At 47.9% G+C, this 24,267-nt stretch overlaps 1 protein-coding gene across 2 annotated transcripts in view; it reads right to left on the reverse strand.

The window, feature by feature from the left end:
* The window catches only part of RNF212 (ring finger protein 212), a 52,950-nt gene that overhangs the window by 857 nt on the left and 27,826 nt on the right, over positions 1–24,267 (reverse strand). Inside the window, exons 9-10 of one of the 2 annotated variants that reach the window (XM_055246651.1) lie at positions 19,101–19,164; positions 4,202–4,274 (exon numbers count right to left, since the gene is read on the reverse strand). In XM_055246651.1, coding sequence (XP_055102626.1) covers positions 4,202–4,274; positions 19,101–19,164 — 137 coding nt within the window. Of the gene's footprint in view, positions 1–4,201; positions 4,275–18,521; positions 18,635–19,100; positions 19,165–24,267 lie in introns of those variants that run through there. The other variant, XM_055246652.2, reaches the window with a different exon arrangement.

The raw sequence follows: 24,267 nt of genomic DNA on the forward strand, positions 1-24,267 counted from the left end.
AGCCAGCAGAAGGTGTGGACAGATGCTGCAGGGCCCATGGGCACCCAGGAGGGTCGACAACCCAGGCCAGCGGGGACAGGAGGGGGGCGTGAAAGAATGCTGAGGCCTGCAGGCATCCAGGGTGGACGGGACCACAGGCATCAAAAGCCGCTCAAGGGCTCTGGGGGGCTGACATGGGAGGGTCTGCCTTTTAGAGAGACCACCAGACCTTTGAACACACGCGTTCAGTTGACAGAGACATCGGTGTGTGCTTAAATATGCAGCAGACAGAGTGGGAGGCCACCCAGAGGTCTGAGAAGAGCATGGAGAGGTGAACTGTGGTCTGTTCCGGGGCTGGGGCTGAGTCCAGCCTGCCACCTGTTTTTGTAAATAAAGTTTTACTGGAACCTAGCCACACCCATTAATTTACACACTGCCTGCCCCGGTCTTCTCAATACAGAGGCGGAGCTGAGCAGCTGCCCCAAAAGCCAAACATATTTACTACCTGCCCTTTATAGAAGACGCCTGCTGACCCACGGCCTATTCCTGTGGTAAAAGAGCATGCAGTCACCACGTGGTTCTTTTGAAGTTTTTAGCAACAGGGCAAATGCCTACGTTATATCTTAGCTTCAAAAAAGCAACCTCCTGGCCAGGCACGGTGGCTCATGCCTGTAATCCCAGCACCTTGGGAGGCCGAGGCAGGCAGATCACCTGAGGTCGGGAGTTCGAGACCAGCCTGACCAACACGGTGAAACCCCGTCTCTACTAAAAATACAAAATTAGCCGAGTGTGGTGGCACATGCCTGTAATCCTAGCTACTCGGGAGGCTGAGGCAGGAGAATCACTTGAACCCAGGAGGCGGAGGTTGCGGTGAGCCGAGATCGCACTACTGCACTCCAGCCTGGGCAACAAAGAGCGAGACTCTGGCTAAAAAAAAAAAGCAAACTCTAAAGTGGTATATACAACAAAACCTGACTCAAAGCACGTAAAAACAGGAATGAAAAGCAACATATTAAACTTTTAGCAGTAATTCTCTCTGGTGAGTGGGATGATGAGGAGTTTTATTTTGCTGACAACTTCCTTTAAAACGCTATGAAGAAGGTGCTTGCGGGGATTAAAACACTGTGAAGAAGGTGCCTGCGGGGGTTAAAACGCTGTGAAGAAGGTGTTCGCGGGGGTTAAAACGCTGTGAAGAAGGTGTTCGCGGGGGTTAAAACGCTGTGAAGAAGGTGTTCGCGGGGGTTAAAACGCTGTGAAGAAGGTGTTCGCGGGGGTTAAAACGCTGTGAAGAAGGTGTTCGCGGGGGTTAAAACGCTGTGAAGAAGGTGTTCGCGGGGGTTAAAACGCTGTGAAGAAGGTGTTCGCGGGGGTTAAAACGCTGTGAAGAAGGTGTTTGCGGGGGTTAAAACGCTGTGAAGAAGGTGCCTGCGGGGGTTAAAACGCTGTGAAGAAGGTGCTTGCGGGGGTTAAAACGCTGTGAAGAAGGTGCTTGTGGGAGTTAAAACGCTGTGAAGAAGGTGCCTGCGGGGGTTAAAACGCTGTGAAGAAGGTGTTTGCGGGGGTTAAAACGCTGTGAAGAAGGTGTTTGCGGGGGTTAAAACGCTGTGAAGAAGGTGCCTGCGGGGGTTAAAACGCTGTGAAGAAGGTGTTCGCGGGGGTTAAAACGCTGTGAAGAAGGTGTTCGCGGGGGTTAAAACGCTGTGAAGAAGGTGTTCGCGGGGGTTAAAACGCTGTGAAGAAGGTGTTTGCGGGGGTTAAAACGCTGTGAAGAAGGTGTTTGCGGGGGTTAAAACGCTGTGAAGAAGGTGCCTGCGGGGGTTAAAACGCTGTGAAGAAGGTGTTCGCGGGGGTTAAAACGCTGTGAAGAAGGTGTTCGCGGGGGTTAAAACGCTGTGAAGAAGGTGTTCGCGGGGGTTAAAACGCTGTGAAGAAGGTGTTCGCGGGGGTTAAAACGCTGTGAAGAAGGTGCTTGCGGGGGTTAAAACGCTGTGAAGAAGGTGCTTGTGGGAGTTAAAACGCTGTGAAGAAGGTGCCTGCGGGGGTTAAAACGCTGTGAAGAAGGTGTTTGCGGGGGTTAAAACGCTGTGAAGAAGGTGTTTGCGGGGGTTAAAACGCTGTGAAGAAGGTGCCTGCGGGGGTTAAAACGCTGTGAAGAAGGTGTTCGCGGGGGTTAAAACGCTGTGAAGAAGGTGTTCGCGGGGGTTAAAACGCTGTGAAGAAGGTGTTCGCGGGGGTTAAAACGCTGTGAAGAAGGTGTTCGCGGGGGTTAAAACGCTGTGAAGAAGGTGTTCGCGGGGGTTAAAACGCTGTGAAGAAGGTGTTTGCGGGGGTTAAAACGCTGTGAAGAAGGTGTTTGCGGGGGTTAAAACGCTGTGAAGAAGGTGCCTGCGGGGGTTAAAACGCTGTGAAGAAGGTGTTCGCGGGGGTTAAAACGCTGTGAAGAAGGTGTTCGCGGGGGTTAAAACGCTGTGAAGAAGGTGTTCGCGGGGGTTAAAACGCTGTGAAGAAGGTGTTCGCGGGGGTTAAAACGCTGTGAAGAAGGTGTTCGCGGGGGTTAAAACGCTGTGAAGAAGGTGCCTGCGGGGGTTAAAACGCTGTGAAGAAGGTGTTTGCGGGGGTTAAAACGCTGTGAAGAAGGTGTTTGCGGGGGTTAAAACGCTGTGAAGAAGGTGCCTGCGGGGGTTAAAACGCTGTGAAGAAGGTGTTCGCGGGGGTTAAAACGCTGTGAAGAAGGTGTTCGCGGGGGTTAAAACGCTGTGAAGAAGGTGTTCGCGGGGGTTAAAACGCTGTGAAGAAGGTGTTTGCGGGGGTTAAAACGCTGTGAAGAAGGTGTTTGCGGGGGTTAAAACGCTGTGAAGAAGGTGCCTGCGGGGGTTAAAACGCTGTGAAGAAGGTGTTCGCGGGGGTTAAAACGCTGTGAAGAAGGTGTTCGCGGGGGTTAAAACGCTGTGAAGAAGGTGTTTGCGGGGGTTAAAACGCTGTGAAGAAGGTGTTCGCGGGGGTTAAAACGCTGTGAAGAAGGTGTTCGCGGGGGTTAAAACGCTGTGAAGAAGGTGTTTGCGGGGGTTAAAACGCTGTGAAGAAGGTGCTTGTGGGAGTTAAAACGCTGTGAAGAAGGTGCCTGCGGGGGTTAAAACGCTGTGAAGAAGGTGTTTGCAGGGGTTAAAACGCTGTGAAGAAGGTGTTTGCGGGGGTTAAAATGCTGTGAAGAAGGTGTTTGCGGGGGTTAAAACGCTGTGAAGAAGGTGCCTGCGGGGGTTAAAACGCTGTGAAGAAGGTGTTTGCGGGGGTTAAAACGCTGTGAAGGTGTTTGCGGGGGTTAAAACGCTGTGAAGAAGGTGTTTGCGGGGGGTTAAAACGCTGTGAAGAAGGTGCCTGCGGGGGTTAAAACGCTGTGAAGAAGGTGCCTGCGGGGGTTAAAACGCTGTGAAGAAGGTGCCTGCGGGGGTTAAAACGCTGTGAAGAAGGTGTTTGCGGGGGGTTAAAACGCTGTGAAGAAGGTGTTTGCGGGGGTTAAAACGCTGTGAAGAAGGTGTTTGTGGGGGTTAAAACGCTGTGAAGAAGGTGTTTGCGGGGGGTTAAAACGCTGTGAAGAAGGTGTTTGCGGGGGTTAAAACGCTGTGAAGAAGGTGCTTGCAGTGGTTAAAACGCTGTGAAGAAGGTGCCTGCGGGGGTTAAAACGCTGTGAAGGTGTTTGCGGGGGTTAAAACGCTGTGAAGAAGGTGTTTGCGGGGGTTAAAACGCTGTGAAGAAAGTGTTTGCGGGGGTCAAAACGCTGTGAAGAAGGTGTTTGCGGGGGTTAAAACGCTGTGAGGAAGGTGTTTGCGGGGGTTAAAACGCTGTGAAGAAGGTGCCTGCGGGGGTTAAAACGCTGTGAAGAAGGTGTTTGCGGGGGTTAAAACGCTGTGAAGAAGGTGCTTGCGGGGGTTAAAACGCTGTGAAGAAGGTGTTTGCGGGGGTTAAAACGCTGTGAAGAAGGTGCTTGCGGGGGTTAAAACGCTGTGAAGAAGGTGCTTGCGGGGGTTAAAACGCTGTGAAGAAGGTGCTTGCGGTGGTTAAAACGCTGTGAAGAAGGTGTTTGCGGGGGTTAAAACGCTGTGAAGAAGGTGCTTGCGGGGGTTAAAACGCTGTGAAGAAGGTGTTTGCGGGGGTTAAAACGCTGTGAAGAAGGTGCTTGCGGGGGTTAAAACGCTGTGAAGAAGGTGTTTGCAGGGGGCACTACCTGAGAGACTTTCCCACGCTCCTCTGACTCGGGGTCAGGCCGGGATGCTCGGGGCCCCGGGAGGAGACGCTGCCTGTGGTGGAACAAGAATAAAACACGAGTCGTTCACATTAACACATCACGGTGCTTTGAGGACGACGACCAGGCCGGCCTGCTGCGCTTCTCTATAGCTGTCACTGCCTCCCTGCCACGAGGGCAGTGGCAGGCAGAGCCACACAGGCAGCCGTGGTGCCAACACGACACTCTGAGAAGCCCCAGGTTTTCCACAGGAGGGCGTAAATATCCTACATTTTCATCTTTCTACCTTTATGCACCTCTGCAGCTTACAGAATATGGAAGCCAACTGAATCATCGGCAGCTGGACAGCAAGACCTGGAAACGACCTGGCCAGTCCCAGCTGAGTTTCAGCCTCACTGAGGGGCCCTCGGCCCGTGGGCTCTGCGAGGGGGCCTGCCCGTCACGGGGGCAGCTGTGGGCATGCGGACTGTGCCTGGCATACACAGGTACTCAGTGAGCATCTGGAGCACGAGCTTCCTCCCCCTCCTCTCCCAAGCCTTGGCTCCTGCTACCCTGACTGCTGGAAGGGCAAAAGCGCATCCAGAAGTTCTTTCAGTGCCCCACCCATGTTTGCTTTCTCCAGGCGCCTTGTAGCGTGAAAGGGGACATGTGGCGACTGAGTTCTCCAGCAACACCTGCTCCTGGACCCCAGGCTGGGAAAGCCACCCAGTGAGGGAGCCCGAGCATTAGGCTTCCCCAGCGCAGCGACTGGTGACTGGCCAGTGCCCTGCCTGCTGCGGCACGTCGGGGGGTTGCGGGCTTGTGGGGTAGGAGGCCCCGAGCACAAGGCAGCCTCCGTGCCCCCGACGGGGGTCTTGTCCTTGCCCCGGGGCTGTGCGGACCTTGTGAGGATGCTGCCTGCGGGAGGCATCGTAACTCCTCAGTCTGCAGGTGACCCTGAGAAGGCTCCAAAGAACAGCTAAGAGCAAGAAGGAAAGCTGTCTTACTAGGCTGTGTGAGTGCTGCCTTCACTTCTGTCTTGTTTCACGGTTTGGCATCTGGAGGCTTGTGGACCCTGCAGAGACTGCCCTCCTAGGGACAGCCAGTTCCTAGAGGCAGGAGGCCACGGTGAGCACACTTCTGACATGAAAGCCAACAAATCCAGAGCCAACCCCAAGCCTGGGCGGCCTGTTCCACTCACCCTGCCTGATCCTCCCATGAGAACCACAACCAAGGAGCTTGGTCTCCCCTCACTCCCTCCCTGGGGGTCTCTGGGAAACTATGAGTGGAAACTCCTTTCCTCATAGCCATTGCCTCCTCATCCGTCAGCCTCACACCACTTGATTAAAACGAAACCCTGTACATTGAACACACAACCACCAATAATAACGACGGCAGGTATCTTTTGTTAAGTAACTCATGCTCAATACTGTATGGTCAGTTGAAATTGTTGGCTGGGCGTGGTGGCTCATGCCTGTAATCCCAGCTACTAGGGAGGCTGAGGCAGGAGAATCACTTGAACCCGGGAGGCTAAGGTTAGGTTGCGGTGAGCTGAGATCGCACCATTGCACTCTAGCCTGGGCAACAAGAGCGCGAAACTCCATCAAAAAAAAAAAAAAAAAAGAAAGAAAGAAATTGTTTCCTATTTACTCAATGGAAATTTTTCAAGATAACTATTATCAACAGAGATGAAGAGACTGAGGACCCAAGAGGCCAACAATTCACCCAGGGTCTGGCAAGCAGTGCTCAGAGAGCCAAGTGTGGGCCATGGGATCTCAGACCCAAAAGACCCCTGCCACTCAGCCCCCTGCATATCCCACAGGGCCTGGAGAATCCTGAGGAGTCCTTCAGGTTCTGCTGAGAATCAAGTCGCACCAGGCGTCATCCTGAAGAGCAGTGGCTTGGAGAAAGGGGCCGCCAGGGAGTGCTAGAGGAGGGCCCGAAAGCCACCCAGAGCCAGGCCAGCTCTCCAGAGCACAGCAGCCCTCAGGTGGGAGGAGCTCCTCAGGGTGCCAAGGGGGCGCTGTGTTTCAGTCCCACTAAGAAGCAGGTGACCAGAGGGACAACCCATTCCCACGACACCTTCCAGCACAGCGGTCTCCGTTCAGGGGAGTAATGCTATTTAATATGTTTCACAAAGATGTCCATTTGAAAAATTTAACTGAAACATGCTGACATTTGAAGACAGTAAATTTCACCATCTGGATGCCCAACAGCCTGCTTCCCTGTGATGCCAGATCCACTGTGTTGTGTTCTGGAGGGGACCGCGTACGGAAGAGTGAGCGCCCTGCGCCCCTGCTGACAGGTCAGACAGCCCCACACACTGCTCAGTGAGTCTGCAGGGCAGACAACGCAGATGGCCCGCCTGCTGCTCCAGCATGTGAGGGATCCAGGACCTGCCATTCACCAACTCATTCAATGAGTGCTTGTTGAGGAGGACTGTTGGCTACAGTGGAGCAGAAATCAGTGAGTTATCTCTACGAAGCCAAGTGCGAAACTGGACAAAATGGTAGAAACAACCATTCAGGCCTCTGGAAATCAATTCAAGGCAGACAACAAATCAGAAAACATTGACTCCTGAAATTAGAACACAGTGCCTCCTGAAATCAGAACACACTGCCTCCTGAAATCAGAACACACTGACTCCTGAAATCCCGCTGCAGCTTTGGGAGGAGCGGGACTTGGCTTCCCAGCCTGAGGGCGAATACAGACACAAAATTCCTCAACAAAATACCAGCAAACCAAATCCAGCAGCATATAAGCAGCTGCTCCACCTCCCCCTACCCCACTCTACCCAGCAAGAGCACAGCTGCACCAGGGTGGGTAGCTGAGGACCAGCAGCTTTGCTTCCAGAGAGGGTGGGCTCAAGGTGGGAGGGGAACACTTTCATCAGCCACAAGGGGTCCATCTGCAGGACCTGGAGAGGCCCACAGCCCTGGCCGGGGAGGGGTAAGGAGAGCAGGGACCAGTCAGAAAAATAACAGGGAGATGCTGAGAACAAGAAAGCCAGACAGAGGCAGCTCCCCCGGAACCCTGGCCGACAGAAGCAGCACAGGCATGTGCAGGGGGATCCAGTGCAGCCACAGAAGTGATGCCACAGGGGACCAGGAACTGACTGGATATCGGCTCCCCACATGCACAGATCGTTGGCCATGGGGAGCCTCGGGGATGCGTGGTGTTGGAGCACAACCACAGACACAGCAGCGGCCAACCGCTGAGCTGTAAAGACAGGTGGACACCCCGGGACATCTCAGCTCAACAAGAAAAGAGCAGAAACCATGAGCGGACACATCTGCGGCTGCCGTGGACACAGATTCTCCAGCTTAGGTCCAGGTAAAATACCCAAGCAAACAAAAACCAATCAAACAACCTTGGATAAAAATACAAGAATCCAGACTTGCTCAAATATAGTACCCAGGTTGTCCAGATTGCAGCCCCAGATTATGGGATAAGCAAAGAAACAGAAGCGTGGCCACACTCAGGGAAAAGGGCAGATGGCAGAGGCCCAGGCTGCGCGGCCCAGGTCGCATTTCCTAAGGACTTCAGGGCGGCTACTGTAAATGAGCCAAAGAATTAAAGGAAAATATGATGACAGTGACTCAACGCATAGGGCTTTCAACACAAAATCAGAAATGCTAAAAAAAAGAACCAAGAAGGGAACATTTTCTAACTCATTCTACGAGGACAGAATGAGGTCCTGACGCCAAAAGCAGACAGAAACGTTACAAGGCTGAAGTGTGCTGACCAGTATCTCTTATGAATACAGACACAAAATTCCTCAACAAAATACCAGCAAATAAAATCCAGCAGCGTATAAGAAAGATCATACACCATGACCAACCGGGATTCATCTCAGGAATGCACAGTTCCTTCAACATACAGAAATCAACACCATATTAATATATTCTATCAATGGAAGTAATTCCATCTATGAACACATCATGGTAACAGAACAAGACCCAACGATCATCTCAAAAGAGAAAGAGAAAGCACGTGAAAAACTTAACACTTCCTCCTGACAAAAAAGGACTAGAAGGGCACTTCTCAACCCTATAAAGGGCGCCTCCAGGAAACCCTCAGTGAACACCATCCTTCATGGTGAAAGGCTGAAAGTTTCCTCCTAAGATCAGGAACAGAACAAAGACAAGGATGTCTGTTCTTGCCACTTGTATTCAACACTGTATTGAAAGTTCTAGAGAGGGCGGTTAGGTGAGAAAAACAAATGAAAGTCCTGCAGTGGGATGGGAAGTGAAAAAATAAAAATAAAAGTAAAAGATAAATAAAAGGCATCGTGGTTGGAAAGGAAAAAGTAAAATAACCTCCACTTGCAGATGACATGATTTGCCATATACAGAAAACCCTAGAGAATCCACAAAAAAATCCCCAGAGCTCATAAATGAACTCAGTAGATTGCAGGATACAAGATCCATCTATAAAAATCAGTTGTATTTCTATGTACTAGCAATGAAAATCTGAAAATAAAGGTTAGAAAACAATTCTATTTACAGTAGCACCAAAATAACAAAATACTTAGGAATACATTTTACCAATGAAATACAAGATTTCTTCACTGAAAACTGCAAAATACCGTTGAAAGAAATCAAAGACCTAAATAAAGGGAAAGCTATGTCCAACATTCATGGATTGGAAGACGCAGTGTTAGTATTAGATGGCAATACTCCTTACATTGATGTACAAGGTGAATTAAAACTCTACCGAGATTTCAACCTGCTTTGTCAGCAGAAATGGGAAAGTTGATCCTAAAATTCATATGGAAATGCAAGGAACTCAAAATATGCAAAACAATCTCAAAAAAGAACAAAGTTGGAAAACTCACACTTCATAATTTCAAAAGTTACTATAAAGCTTTAGTAAGTGAAAGACAAAAAGAAAAATACTTAAAGCAGCAAGAGAAGAGCAACTCATCACCTACAGGATAACATGATTAACGGCTGACTTCTCATCAGAAATAATGGAAATGGCTGGGTACGGTGGCTCATGCCTGTAATCCCAGCACTTTGGGAGGCCGAGGTGGGCAGATCACCTGAGGTCAGGAGTTTGAGACCAGCCTGGCCAACATGGTGAAACCCTGTCTCTACTAAAAATACAAAAATCAGCCAGGTGTGGTGGCAGGCACCTGTAATCCCAGCTCCTCAGGAGGCTGAGGCAGGAGAATCACTTGAACCCAGAGGTGGAAGTTGCAGTGAGATCACGCCATTGCACTCCAGCTTGGGCAACAGAGTGAGATTCAGTCTCAAAAAAAAAATAAAAAGGAAAAATTAGCCAGGTGTGGTGGTGCATGCCTATAGTCCAAGATACTCAGGAGGCTGAGGTGGGAGGATCGATTGAGCCCAGGAGGTCCAAGCTGCAGTGAGCCGTGGTCAAGCCACTGCACTCCAGCCTGGGTGGCAGAGTACCCAGTCTCAAAAAAAAAAAAAAAGAAAAGAAAAAAGAAAAAACCCAATATTAATAATAATGGAAGCCAGAAGACAGAGGAATGACACATATACCAAGGGCTAAAAAGTCAACCAAGAAAATGTATATTCAGTGAAATTATCCTTCTAAATGAAGACAAAGACATTCAAATATGGAAAAAAAAAAACAAAAAAAAAATGAAGAGAATTCACTTCTAGCCAATCTTCCCTGCAAGAAAAAACTGGAAATGGTTAATATGTTGTGAATGATGGAATAAAAGATTTTTTTCCTCTAAAGGGCTTTACGAAACGTAAGTTTAATTCAGAAAATAATGACACCATATTGTTAGATTTATAACACATAGATCCCATATATATGTACATAAATAAATATGACAAAGTAGGTGGGAGCAAGTGGAGCTATATGGGAGCAATGTGGTTACGTTCCACTGGAATTCAGTCAGTGTTCACCTCAGTGAGTGTTCACTGTGCTGAGTTCAAGATGCATGTTGTAATCTCTAGAGGAATCACTAAAATAATAAAGCACACAGATAAAGTAGCAACAGAAGAACTAAAACATGTATTAGTCTGCTTGGGCTTCTGTAATAAAATACCACAGACTGGGTGGCTTACACAACAGAAGGTTATTTCTCGCAGTTCTGGAGACTGGCAAGTCCATCAAGATGCTGGCTGATGTGGGTCCTGGCTTGCAGACAGCAGCCTTCTCACTCTGTCTTCGTACGGCCTCTTTTGTGTGTGTGCAGAGAGTTAGTGAGCAAGCTCCCTGGTGTCTCTTGTTTTTCGAAAATTTATGATGATACAATTTCCTACCTTAACCATTTTCAGTGTACAGTTCACTGGTATTAAATACATTCCTAATGCTGTGCAACCATCACACCACCCATCTCTATAACTGTTTTCATTTTGTGAAAATGAAATTTTGTGAAACTCCCATTAAACGAGAGCTTCCCACCCCTCCATCCCACAGCCCCTGGCAGCCACCATCCTACTTTCCATCTTTAAGATTTTGACTGCCTCACACACATGGACTCACACAGCATTTGTTTCTGTGACTGGCTTATGCACTTAGCATAGCGTCCTCAATGTTCATCCACGCGGTAGCATGTGCCGGAGTTTCCTTCCATTTTAAGGCTGAATCATAGTCCATTGTATGGAGACACACATTTTGCCTATCCGTTCATCTGATGGACACTTAGGTGGCTCCCATGTTTTAGCCACTGTGAATAATGCTACTATGATCTTGGGTATACAAGCATCTCTTAGAGACCCTGCTTTCAGTTCTTTTGAGTATTGAATTGAAATGCAGGATCATCTGGGAATTGTGTTTTTAAGTTTTGGAGGAAGGGCCACACTGTTTTCCACAGAGGCCACACCATTTCACATTCTCACCAACAGTGCACATGCTTCCAATTCCTCCGTGTCCTTAACACTTGCTATTTTGGGTTTTTAAAAATGATTACAATAAACATTTATTTAAAGTAAAACATCTGCAGACCAAATAATTCTTAAGTTTGTCTCAGGTTTAACCATCTTCATAAAAATACTTTGAGGACAGCTGCATCCACAGACTTCAACTATGTGATTACTTCTTTGTCCATTTTCCTCTCTCGTTTTCTTTTCTTTCTTTCTTTTTTTTTTTTTTTTTTTTTTTGAGACAGGGTCTCACTCTGTCAACCAGTCTGGGGTGCAGTGGTATGATCACTGCTCACTGCAGCCTTGACCTCCCAGGCTCAGGCAATTCTCCCACCTCAGCATCCCCAGAAGCTGGGACCACAGGTGTACGCCACCAGCCTGGATAATTTTTTGTAGAGAGGGGGTTTTGCTCAGGCTGGTCTGGAACTCCTAGGCTCAGCTCCACCTCGGCCTCTCAGCTTCCCAAGTAGCTGGGACTACAGGTGTGTGCCACCACACCTGGCTAGTTTTGGCATTTTTAGTAGAAACAGGTTTCACCATGTTGGCCAGGCTGGTCTTGATGTCCTGACCTCAAGTGATCTGTCCGCTTCGGCTTCCCAAAGTGCTGGGATTACAGTCATCCATGCCTGGCCTGTTTCTAAGAGACAGGATCTTACTCTGTCATCCAGGCTGGAGTGCAGGGATGCAATCATAGTTCAATGCAGCCTTGACCTCCTGAGCTCAAGCAATCCTGCCTCAGTGTTCCAGGTAGCTAGGACTACAGGTGCAATTTTTTTTTTGTATTTTTTTTTTTCTTATTTATTTTTTCACAGATCCTTGTGTTGAGGGCTGACTTTTCAATAGATCGCAGCAAGGGAGCTGCTCTGCTATGTATGAAACCCCAACCCAGAAGCAGGTCGTCTAAGAATGGTTTAGCGCCGGGTTCCCCACGAATGTGCGTTGCGTGACGGGTGAGTGGGCGGCCGCCTTTCTGGCTGCACCCCATTTCCCAGGACGAAGGGCACTCCGCACCGGACCCTGGTCCCGAGGTGCAATTTTTTAAATATATAGTAGCCATCCTAATGGGTGTGACACATTATCTTGCTGCTTTTTTTTTTTCTCTCTTGTAGATGAGGTCTTGCTATGTTGCCCAGGCTGGACTCCACCTCCTTGGCTCGAGCAGTCCTCCCACCTCAGCCTCCTGAATAGCTGGGACTACATGCATGAGCCACTATACCCAGCTCTTGCTATAGTTGTGATTTGCATTTCTCTAATGATGAATGATGAATATCTTTTCATGTGCTTATTGATCATTTGTGTACTTTGCCCATTCAAGTCATTTGCCGCCCTCCGCTTTTCTTTTTTCTGAGACAGGGTCTCACACTGTCACCCAGGCTGGAGTGCAGTGGCGCAATCTCTACTTACTGCAACCTTTGCCCCCAGGCTCAAGCAATTCGCCCACTTCAGCTTCCCGAGTAGCCAGGACTACAGTTGTGTGCCACCATGCCTAACTACTTTTTAAGTTTTTTTGTAGAGGTGGGGGTTTCACCATGTTGCCCAGGCTGGTCTGGAACTCCTGAGCTCAAGCGATCCTCTTGCCTCGGTCTCCCAAAGTGATGGGATGACAAGTGTGCACCACTGCGCCCAGGCTTTGCCCATTTTTGAATCAGGTTGTTCATTGTTAAGTTTTAGTTCTTTATGTATTCTGGATTGTAATCCCTTATTAGATACATAAGATTTGCAAATATTTTCTCTGATTCTGCAGGTTGCCTTTTTACTCTATTGATGGTACCTTTTGATGTGGAAAAATTTAAAATTTTCATGAGGTCAATTTGTTTAATTTTTTTGTTGTTGCCTGTGCTTTGGTATCATATCCAGGAAATCACTGCCACATCCAACATTGTGAACCTTTGGCTCTATGTTTTCTTCAGAGAGTTTTATATTTTATAGTTTTAGGTCCTTGATCCATTTTGAATTAACTTTTGCACATAGTGTTAGGCAGCAGTCCAACTTCACTATTCTGCAGGTGGATATCCAGTTTTCCCAACACCGTTTCTCGAAAAAACTGTCCTTTCCCCCACTGAATAGTGCCTTTCTCCATTGAATAGTGTGTTTTGTTTTGAGGACATGGATCTTATTGGATTAGGGCTAATTTAACTTTACCTCCTAAAGGTTCTAACTCAAAATACAGTCACATTGGAGGTTAGGGCTTCAACATACGAATTTTGGCGGGACTCAAATCAGTCTATAGCAAAATGGTATGATAAAAATATTTATTGCAAACAAAGGCAGTTAAGGAGATATCGATAAACTAAAAATCCTGTCATATATAAAACAAGAAACAGAAAGACAGCAGGCACAAATCCAACCACAAAAATTAATAATTATATTAAATATCAATGGACTAAACAATCAAATCAGAAGATATAGATTATAATAGATCAAAAAACAAGATCTAACCATATGTTGTCTATCAGAGGCACATCAGGGATTCAAAGACACAGGCAGGTTGAAAATAGAAGGATGGAAAAAGACATACCATGTGAACTATAACCAATATAAAAATTAAATGAAGAAAATTACACCGTAAAAAATAATGAAATACCTAGGGCCGGGGGTGATGGCTCACACCTGTAATCCCAGCACTTTGGAAGGCTGAGATGGATGAATGGCTTGAGGCCAGGAGATCGAGGCCAGCCTGGTCAACATGGTGAACCCCTTCTCTACTAAAATTACAAAAATTAGCCGGGTGTGGTGCTGCGCACCTGTAATTAATCCCAGTTACTTGGGAGGCTGAGGCACAAGAATTGCTTGAACCCAAGAGGTGGAGATTGCAGTGAGCTTAGATGGCACCACTGCACTCCAGCCTGGGCGACACAGTGAGACTCTGTCTCAAAAACAAACAAACAACACAAAAGAAATAGCTAAGTATAAGTCTATCAAGAAAGTACAAGGCCTGTACAGTGAAAATTACTGAGGATTCTTGAGAGAAACTAAAGAAGCTCTAATCAATGGAGAGACATAGCACACTATGGACTGAGACAGTTAAAACTGTGAAGATGGCAATTCTCCCCATACTGATGTAGAGATTCAGTCAAAATCAAAATCCTGGCAGACTTTCTTTGTAAAATTTGACACTATCCTAAAATTTACATGGAAATGAAGAGAACCTGGAATAGGCAAAATTATGTTGATAAATTAAGAAAAAGGTTAGAGGGCTATGCCATCTAATTCCAAAACTTACTGTAAAGCAAAAGTGACCAAGATATTGTGGTATTTGTGAAAGGAGAAAATATACTCATCGACAGGGTCCGGAAGAAAGCCCTCACTGGCCGTTCTGCTATTTATTCTCCAATGCCTCTGTCTCCTTTGTCCTTCTATTGTCTTGATTGTCTTTGGTTTAACACATGCTTTACAACGTCATTTAAAAATCCCTCTTGATTTTTCAGCTGTGTTTTTTAGAGTTATGTTTGCTGTGGTTGCTTTAAACAAGTCTAACTTTCTGCTCCACTGTTGCTCCATCTCCTCGCCCTTCCTTTGTGCTTATTATCCTCTATGTTATATCTATTTGTTATAACTCCAACAATACAGTGTTATAATTGTTGCTTCAATGTTATGTTTTGTAAGGTAATGAGAAGATAAAATAATTAACAATGCAGTGTCTTATTCTCATCCCATATTCACCATTCCCCATGCTCTTCATTCCTTCTAACAGATTGAAGTTACTGTGTGGCGTCAGCCTAAATGCCTTCCTTTACATTTCTTGTAGGGCAGGTCTATTAGCAATGAATTCTGTTTCTGTTACTCTGTGAATGTATTTAGTCTTCATTTTAAAATGTTAATTTCATCGGATACAGAATTCCTGGTTGAGGTTTTAAAAATGCATTTTGAACACGACCATATCTGGGAGGATTTTAGCAGAAAATACAAACCTCTGAACAAAATAGAAATCTATTAATCTGGCTGGATGCAATGGCTCACACCTGCAATCCTAGCACTTTGGGAGGCTGAGGCAGGTGGATTGCCTAAGCTCGGGAGTTTGAGACCATCCTGGGCAACATGACAAAACTCCATCTCTACTAAAAATACAAAAGAAATTAGCTAGGTGTGGTGGTGCATGCCTATAGTCCCAGCTACTTGGGAGGCTGAGGCACAAGAATCGCTTGAAACCGGGAGGCAGAGGTTGCAGTCAGCCAAGATTGCACCACTGCACTCCAGCCAGGGCAACAGAGCAAGATTCTGTCTCAAAAAAAAGGAAATCTATGAATCCATATTGTTATAAATTAGTGAATACATAGATATCTGAATTGGGTAAAAGAAAAAGCTGTTCTTTATAGTAGAATGACAATTAATACATATAAAAGGAACTGTGGAAATGGAAAAATTGCGATGAGGCAGTCATCAGGTGGCTGATTGTTGGGGGGTGAGGCCGGATGAGGAAAAAGGTATCAGTGTCATTTGGACTATCTCTCCACAAGACACTCATCCATTATGGGGGACATAGTGACTGCAGTGAGAAAGCCTGATAGATGCCTGTGTGGTCAGGTGACCAAGGTGAACATCCTCCTGGAGGAATCAGGTGACCAAGGCGAACACCCTCCTGGAGGAATCAGGACACCACGGTGAACACCCTCCTGGAGGAATCATGAGACCAAGGTGAACACCCTCCTGGAGGAATCAGGAGACCACGGTGAACATCCTCGTGGAGGAATCAATCAGGTGACTAAAGTTAACGTCCCTGTGGCAGAACAGGTCAACTCTGTGCTCTGATGTGATGTGCTAGGCAGAGCAGTAGCATTTCTGGGGGCATTCCTGCCAATAGAGGATGGCCTGGTCTCCGGGGGAAGTACCAGACAACCCAGGTTATCGGTCACCCTTCAGAATTTGAGGGCTTTATTCCTCGAAACTACTGAGGACAAGAAAAAGAAGCATGAAGAAATGTTCCAGTCCGGAGGAGAGAGAAGAGATGTTACAGCTGGATGTAGCTCATCTTTCCATGAGATTCTTGACCAGAGGAGAAGAGAAACTCTGTGGCGACAGCTGACGGGACGGTAGAGCTGTGTCAGCATAGACGCCTGGCCTGATTTGTGGGTGGTTTTGTAGGACTGTGCTGTGTCAGCGTGGATGCCTGGCCTGAGTTGCGGGTGGTTTTGTAGGACTGTGTTCTTGGTTTTTCGCGGTGCTAGGGCACCACATTGGTAACATGCTCAGTGGTTCAGAGAAATACCAATGATGACAGATTGGGAGCAAATTAACAAAATGTTAACATTTGGGGAATCTGGGCAAGGGAGATGTTGGAGTTTTTTTTTTTTTTAATACTGTTCTTACAATTTTTTCTGTGTGCTTGAAGTATTTTCAAAATAAATTATTTTTAAAAACTAAGTTGTTTTAAATACTGTTCTTACAATTTTTTCTGTGCTTGAAATATTTTCAAAATAAATTATTTTAAAAAACTAAGTTGGTTTTTAAAATACTATTCTTACAATTTTTTCTGTGTGCTTGAAGTATTTTCAAAATAAATTATTAAAAAAACTCATCTTACAACATACCTCAAGATAAACTCCAAAGAATTTGGAAGAAGGTAAACATTAAAAACTAGAAGAATTCTGTTCTGTGAAAGACAATGTCTAGAGAACAAAGGACAAGCCACAAAACGGAAGAAAATATTTTCAAGACACATATTTATCTGATAAGGAAATGTCATCCAAAAAAAAGACACACAAAAAAGAAATGTCATCCAAAATATACACAGGACTCTTAAAACTCAACAATAAGAAAACAAGCCAATTAAAAAATGGGCCAAATACCTTAACAGACACTTCAGCAAAGAAGACATGCAGATGAAAAATCAGCATAAGATGCTCCTAGTCATATGTTATCAACGAAATGCAAAATAAAACAGCAAGATACCACTACACACCTATCAGCTGGCCGAAATCCAGAACACTGACATCATCAAATGTGAGGATGTGGAGCAACAGGAACTCTCGTTTGTTGCTGGTGGGAATGCGAAAAGCTGCTGCTACTTTGGAAGGTAGTTTGGCAATTTCTTTCAAAACTGAACACCCTCTCACCATCTGATCCAGCATTCACACTCCTTAGTATTTACCCAAAGGAGCTGAAAATATGTCTACACAAAACCCTGGCACATGGACATCTATAGCAGCTTAATTCATAATTGCCTAAACTTGGAAGCAACCAAGATGCCCTTCAGTAGGTGAATGGATAAACTACGATATATCCAGATAATGGAATATTATTCAGTGACTAAAAAAATGAGCTAGCAAACCACGCGAAGAGATGGAGGAACCGTAAGTGCGTATTGCTAAGTGAAAGGAGTCAATCTGAGAAGCCACATACTGTATAATTCCAACTCCAGGATAGTCTGAAAAAGGGACCGTAAAAAGATCAGTGGCTGTCAAGGGTTGGTGGGAGGTGGGGGAAGGATGAACAGGTGGTGCACAGAGGATTTTTAGGGCATGGCACTATTCCATGTGCTGCTACGATGGGGGATACATGTCACTATATATTTGTTCAAACCCACAGAACATACACCACCCAGAGTGAACCCTAATGTAAACCATGGACTGGGGGTGATAATGATGTGTTCATGTCAGATCATCAGTTTTAACACATGGACTGCCCTGGTGGAGGATGAGGATGATCGGGGAGCTGTGCGTGTGTGGAGTCAGGGGGTATATGGGAAATCTGTACCTTTCTTTTTTTGAGACGGAGTCTCGCTCTGTTGCCCAAGCTGGAGTGCAGTGGCGCAATTTCGGCTCACTGCAAGCTCCGCCTCCTGGGTTCACGTCATTCTCCTGCCTCAGCCTCTCCAAGTAGCTGGGACTACAGGCGCCCGCCACCACGCCCGGCTAATTTTTTGTATTTTTTTTAGTAGAAACGGGGTTTCATCGTGGTCTCGATCTCCTGACCTCGTGATCCGCCCGCCTCGGCCTCCCAAAGTGCTGGGATTACAAGCGTGAGCCACCGCGCCCGGCCGAAATCTGTACCTTCCTTTCAATTTTTCTGTGAACCTAAAACTGCTCCAAGAAAAAGTTTTAAAAACCACCCAATTAGAAAAAAATGATTTAGGTATGTGAAAAAAACCTCCCTAAGCATGAGAACCTATAAAATAAAAGGGATAGTAACAATAGATATGAGTACATAAAAATATTAAGTCTCTAAAATTCAAAGGTCAAATATAAAATTACAAAGCAAATTGGGTAAAAGGTTAATATCCTGCACACTGAGGGCTTCCACATAAATGACAAAGGAATAAAGCAGATAATTCATAGAAAAACACAGAGGAATAAATTTAAAACACTCAGAATCATTAATAGTCACATAAATGCAAGTTAAAATGACTATTTCCTTTCAAATTGGCAAAGAGGAAACACAGCAGACACAGTGGGTGTTCTGAGCATGTCCAGGGTGCCCTCAGCCTGCTGGAACAGAAACAAGGCAGCCCTTTGTACCTCAGCATACATTGGAAGTGTTTAGACTTGGTGTGCTCCCCGTGCCTTCCAGAACTGAATGCTAGGGGAGGACAGACGTCTATGCAGAAACATGGTGAACCTCTGGAAACAACACACTCTCCAGGAACAGGGGGCTTAGACAAGGTCAACCATGGGATGAAACAGAAAGAAGCTGTGAGATGTGGCCTTGCAGGAAGATGCGGGAGACAGTGTGTGTGGGGAGATGGCCTGTGTGGGCTGAGGTCGATGTGTGCTGAGGGGTGAGGGAGGGATTCACTTTGAAAATGGACCAGCAATTCAAAGCCAATTACCAGGAAGCAAACCCAGTGACACTATTTTTGTCTAAAACCAAGAGGACATAGAACGCAAAGGAGCCAGTTATCTCCTGTGACTTGTTACACGGTCCTCAGGAGCTTCTCCCTGGAAGGACTCAAAAGCTGCACCATTTTGGTAAATATGTAGCCTCCCATGCACCTGGAGGAAGGACAACACCCCCTTGGGTGGGTTCTGATGGCTTTGATTAAACATGACCTTTCAGGGAATATATTTTAATTGATACGTGTATCGATCTGAGGTAAGGTTACAGGAAATTTTACTTACCCATGCGTCCATCTTGCGGCGGACTAATCATGGAGATTCTTGCAGGGCCGGCTGCTATCTCGGACTAAGAATGCAACAAGAAAACAATGGATAAAATTCTAATATTGCGGCTTACGAGATTCGGACTCCCACTGTCTGTTAGGAACACATTTCCCGGAACCCCATCTCCCTCATCTTTATCGCCCTCTGACAAGTTCCTGTCTAACTTGATTCTGTGTTCATCTCCCGACTCTGCCTGCTGGTGTCAGAGGGGGTGTGGGTGGGTATTACCTGTTTGATTCCCTCTGTTCCACCAGGGCCTAAAACAGTGAACGGATAAAGGGCTCTACTAGGAATTTTAGGTGAAAAAAACAAAGTTTGCGGCTGATGTTAGAAAATGTGAAATCCTGAGTAAATCATTCTTGGGTGCATAATTTTGTCACCTTGAAATGCAGATGCTGACGGACAGGGTGGAGCTAATGCTGCTCAGAGCTGTGTGTGCTGGGCCCTGCTCTGTGCCCACCCTTCACCCTATCCAGCAACCACGAGGCCGCTTCTGCCACCATCCCTCCTCCACCCACAGGAACCTGTGAACCCAGAGCTGCCAGCGCAGGTTCTGAGACTGGTAAGGGAGGCTGCTCTGCTCTGAGCCCCTGCTGCCTCTCAGTGCGACCTGGGGGCATGGCAAGGTGCTATTTCTAGTCGCTGCCCCTTTCTGGGCTCGCTCCTCTGGCTCTCCACTCACTGCTGGCATCTCCTGTTCCCAGGCTCCTTGCCTCACCCCACTGGTCCTCAGGCTCTGCCGTCATCAACTGTGCCCTGCCAAGACCTCTGTTGCCCACCTTCCTGGCTTTTGCCCCCGGCACAGCCACCCCACAGATCCTTTCATCCACAGGCCCTTCCAGTACACCATGGAAGCCCCTCTGTGTTCTCGTGGCCTCGCTACCAGCACAGGTGTGCCCTGCTCCAGGGACACTCTCTGCCACACCCTTGGCCCTGCCCTGCCAGTCCTCCACTCCTGCTCGCTGGCAAGACTCTAACCTTGGAAGGACGGACCGCCCTGCTTGGCACGGCCCTCTGAGCTGCCTGCAGGCCAGCTTTCTCATGGAGTTGTCCCCTGAGCACATTCGCCATCCACCTGAAGCTCATGACCTCACTCCTACCCCCAGGAAGACAGAACCTTGTGCAATCGGGAGCTGTTGTCTCTGTACCTTTAGCCTCTGCTTGCCATCCTGTGAACACCAGACATATTCCTGCCTCATCAGGACAGGCTCCAGGTACTTCCTTTCACCTGCCTGGAGTGCTGCTATGCCATCATTTCTGGATCCTTCCCATCCGCCAGGATGTCTTCAATATCACGTTCATCCTAAGAACCCCCGTGACATCACTGCCCCTTTGAACTACGTTCCATTTGCTGCTCCATTTAGAGAAAATCTCTGCAGAGTGTTCCAGTGCTGGTGTCTTTCCCCGTCCTGGTGCTGATTGACAGCTGTGAGTTACAGAAGAGAGCGGTGCAAACCTTTCTTGTCCATGGGCCATGGCAGACTTGGCTGGGCAAGACACTGGTTCCTGCCACGTGGGAGGGGCTGTGTACGCACCGGTGTGCTCACATCTGCATTTGGCTGCCTACACACGTTTGCTCTTTGGATTCTCCTTTAAACCAGTTTTCACATTTAACTGGTGTATTAGGCCATTCTTGCACTGCGATAAATACCAGAGACTGCGTAGTTCATAAAGAAAAGAGGTTTAACTGGCTCATGCTTCTGAGGGCCGTACAGGAAGCACGGCAACAGCTGCTTCTGGGGAGGCCTCAGGAGGCTACAATCAGGGTGGGAGGCCAAGGGCGGGCAGGCACATTGCAGGGCGAGCAGGCAAGAGACTGGGGGGCGGTGCCACATGCTTTTAACCTGCTAGATCTCATGAGAATCACCCACCATGGCAAAGACAGCACCAGCCATCAGGGATCTGCCCCCATGACCCAAACTTCTGCTACCAGGCCCCACCTCGAGCACTGGGGATTATAATTCCACATAAGATTCAGGCAGGGACAAATATCTAAACTATTATCAGCTGGTTTCCCTCATTAAGTCATAACTTTTTTTTTTTTTTTGAGACAAGGTTTCACTGTCGTCCAGGCTGGAGTGCAGTGGGGCAGTCACAGCTCACTGCAGCCTCAATCTCCCGGTGGTGATCCTCCCACCTCAGCTTCTCAGTAGCTGAGACTACAGGTGTGCACCACCATGCCCAGCTAATTTTTTGTAGAGATGGGGTCTTGCCATGTCGCCCAGGCTCAAGGGATCTGCCTGACTCAGCTCCCAAAGTGTTAGGATTACAGGCGTGAGGTACTGTGCCTGGCCAACTCATAAGTTGAAGGAAGTATGTGAATGGTATTCATTTTGTATTTGTGAGTATTATTTTACCTTTTCAAAAAGATGTTAATCCTGGTCAATTTTACATAATAGAAAATGCCGTGCTCATTTAAGGTTAACAGGCTTAACTTAGAAATTATCCCACCAAGCCCGATACCTTAGTCAACACTTCCATCTCCATGTGAAGGCAGACTCTCCCTCGCCTTCCCGGGCACCTTGTCCAGGAGGGTGGGGGCCTTAGGCTCTGCTTCCTCTCCTCCCCAGCGCCAGCAGCCTGAAGTCCCCAGGCCTGGAGCAGAAAGGGTGGAGGAGGAAGGAAAAGAACCAATGCCCTCTGGGCAGGCCCAGCTGTGCCCCAGGCGCTGTCATGGGATGGCGCTGGCTTTGCTTCTCCGAGTCCACCCAGTGAGAGACCCTTGCACTGTGGCCCTCCCTCTGACGAGTCTTTGGGGCAAGAACCCCACCAGGAGCACCCCCGATAATGCTCTTTCCCAGGCAGCCCTGGACAGTGTGGGAGGTTCACCTCGAGAGAGGCCTGCACACTGCTCTCTGCAGGCCAGAGTGAGACCTCAGTCTGCACAGGCAACAGGTGGTGTCCCAGAACCTCTGCTCAGGCTGAGGGTTACCAGAGCACCTCTCACTCTAGGCCATCATGTGGGGCAGGGAGGACGGGAGCTCTTTACAAAGGAACTGCTACACATATCCACTCCAGGGTGACCAGGCGTTTCAGGAGGTGAAAAGTTGGTTTTAGACACTTTCCTTGAAATTTGCATTCTAGTGTGGCACAGGGGTTGGCAAACTATGGCCTGCAGCCTGTTTTTGTTAGTGAAGTTTTATTAGAACACAGTCATGGTCATGCCTATTAGCTTCCGTACTTTCTATGGTTGCTTTTGCAATTCCATTACAGAGTTGAGTAGCTGTGATGGACTGTCTGGTCTGCAAAGTCCAATTACTATCTGGCCCTTTAAAAAAATGTGTGCCGGCTGGGCTGTAATCCCAGCACTTTGGGAGGCTGAGGTGGGCAGATCACGAGGTCAGGAGTTCGAGACCAGCCTGACCAATATGGTGAAACCACGTCTCTACTAAAAATACAAAAATTAGCCAGGCATGGTGACGCACGCCTGTAGTCCCAGCTACTCGGGAGGCTGAGGCAGGAGAATTCCTTGAACCCAGGAGGCGGAGGTTGCAGTGAGCCGAGATCTCGCCACTGCACTCCAGCCTATAGACAACAGAGTGAGACTCTGTCTCAAAAAAACAAACAAAAAACAAAAGACAATATGTGCCCATGTCTGGTCTTTGCCCCTCACTTAGGAACTTTGATTCATTACATTCTCGTTCCTCAGCAATAATTTCCAACAGTAGCACCAGGTGAAGTGCCAATCAATTTAGCCTGCCAGTCTTTTCTTTCTTTTTTCTTTAGAGACAGGGTCTCACTATGTTGCCCAGGCTGGTCTTAAACTCCTGGGCTCAAGTGATCCACCTGACTTGGCCTCCCAAAGTGCTGAGGTTACAGGCATGAGCCCGGCATGCCTGCTGCGTGCCAGTCTTCAGTATTCTCTATCCTCCTCAATTACTCAGATCCTAAGGAAAGGTAGAAAGCTGACCTGAGAGAACCAAGTTCTTCCTCCTTAAGCCGTGGGGACTTGGAGGCTGTGAGTTCATCCGTGAAACAAGGCCCTAGTGCACCAAAGGACAGCTGGAAGCAGGTGTCCGGCCTTGGGGGAGCCAAGGCAGGTGGTGGGGACCTACAGGGACCTGGGGGAGGGTTCCATAAGAGCTTCCAGAGGGGCCTGAGGGGGCGGGTGGGGTCCTCGGTGTGGGCCAGTTGTCTAGGGAGGAGGTGCACCCACGAGGAAGTGTGTCCCTCTGGAAGCACGGCTCCAGTGTTGCCGGTGGGTGTGGGCGTGGCCATGAGGATGGGGGAGGCGAGCTGGGCAGGGAGAGGACGCGTGTGCTTGACCCAACTGCCAAGGAACTGGAGTTTCTCTTTCACCGAAGCTGTGGCAGCTCTTCGTTCCCTACTGAATCCAGTTCCGCCTTCTTATCCCGACTCCAGGTTCCTCCATCATCTGGCCCCAAGTGTGATTACTCATGTCACAGGGCTGCTGGGACGACTGAGTTCATATCTATAAAGGACTCGGAACAGTGCTTGCCAATGAGCCACACTGTGTCGCACAACCGGAAGCAACACATAAATCAAATAAGCCAATAACTGGCACTGTGGAACACAGGCATTCACTGCCGCTAGAACCCACTCGGTTTTCCTGCCTTTGCTCCTTGGCCCCCTCCTGCCCCACAGGCTTCTCAAGTCCTGATCCCTCCCATGGGGTGCAGCTCACTCTGCCCTGAGTCCTTCCCAAACTGCCTCCTCTCTCCCGTTTCCGAGCTGCCTGGTGTGTGGCCGATGTGGTGCATCTGGCGCTGAGCTCTGCCCACCCGGGCAGACGACGGGAGAGCTGGGCCTGGACTCTCCCTGAGTTCTGGGCAGTTTCCTCTGGTCTTGCTTCTCTCCAGCTTGAAGTTGTTGCTTCCTGTTTCCCAGAGTCCTTAGCTTTTCTGACCCATTTCTTTTCCTGGGCTGACAAAGTTTACTGTTGTCTTCTTCAGCACTGTTTGTCACTTCATGAGACAGCAAGTGAAGGCAGGTAAAGTACAGGGCCACCAGCTTTGCTGCCGTTTCTCCTTGACACCAACAGAGACCGACAGGGACCAGCACAGGACCAACATGGGACCAGCAGAGGATCAACGCAGGATCAACACAGAACCAACATAGGACCAATACAGGGTCAACACAGGACCAACATAGGACCAATACAGAT

This window comes from Symphalangus syndactylus, chromosome 16 (assembly GCF_028878055.3).
Source record: "Symphalangus syndactylus isolate Jambi chromosome 16, NHGRI_mSymSyn1-v2.1_pri, whole genome shotgun sequence".
NCBI lineage: Eukaryota > Metazoa > Chordata > Mammalia > Primates > Hylobatidae > Symphalangus > Symphalangus syndactylus.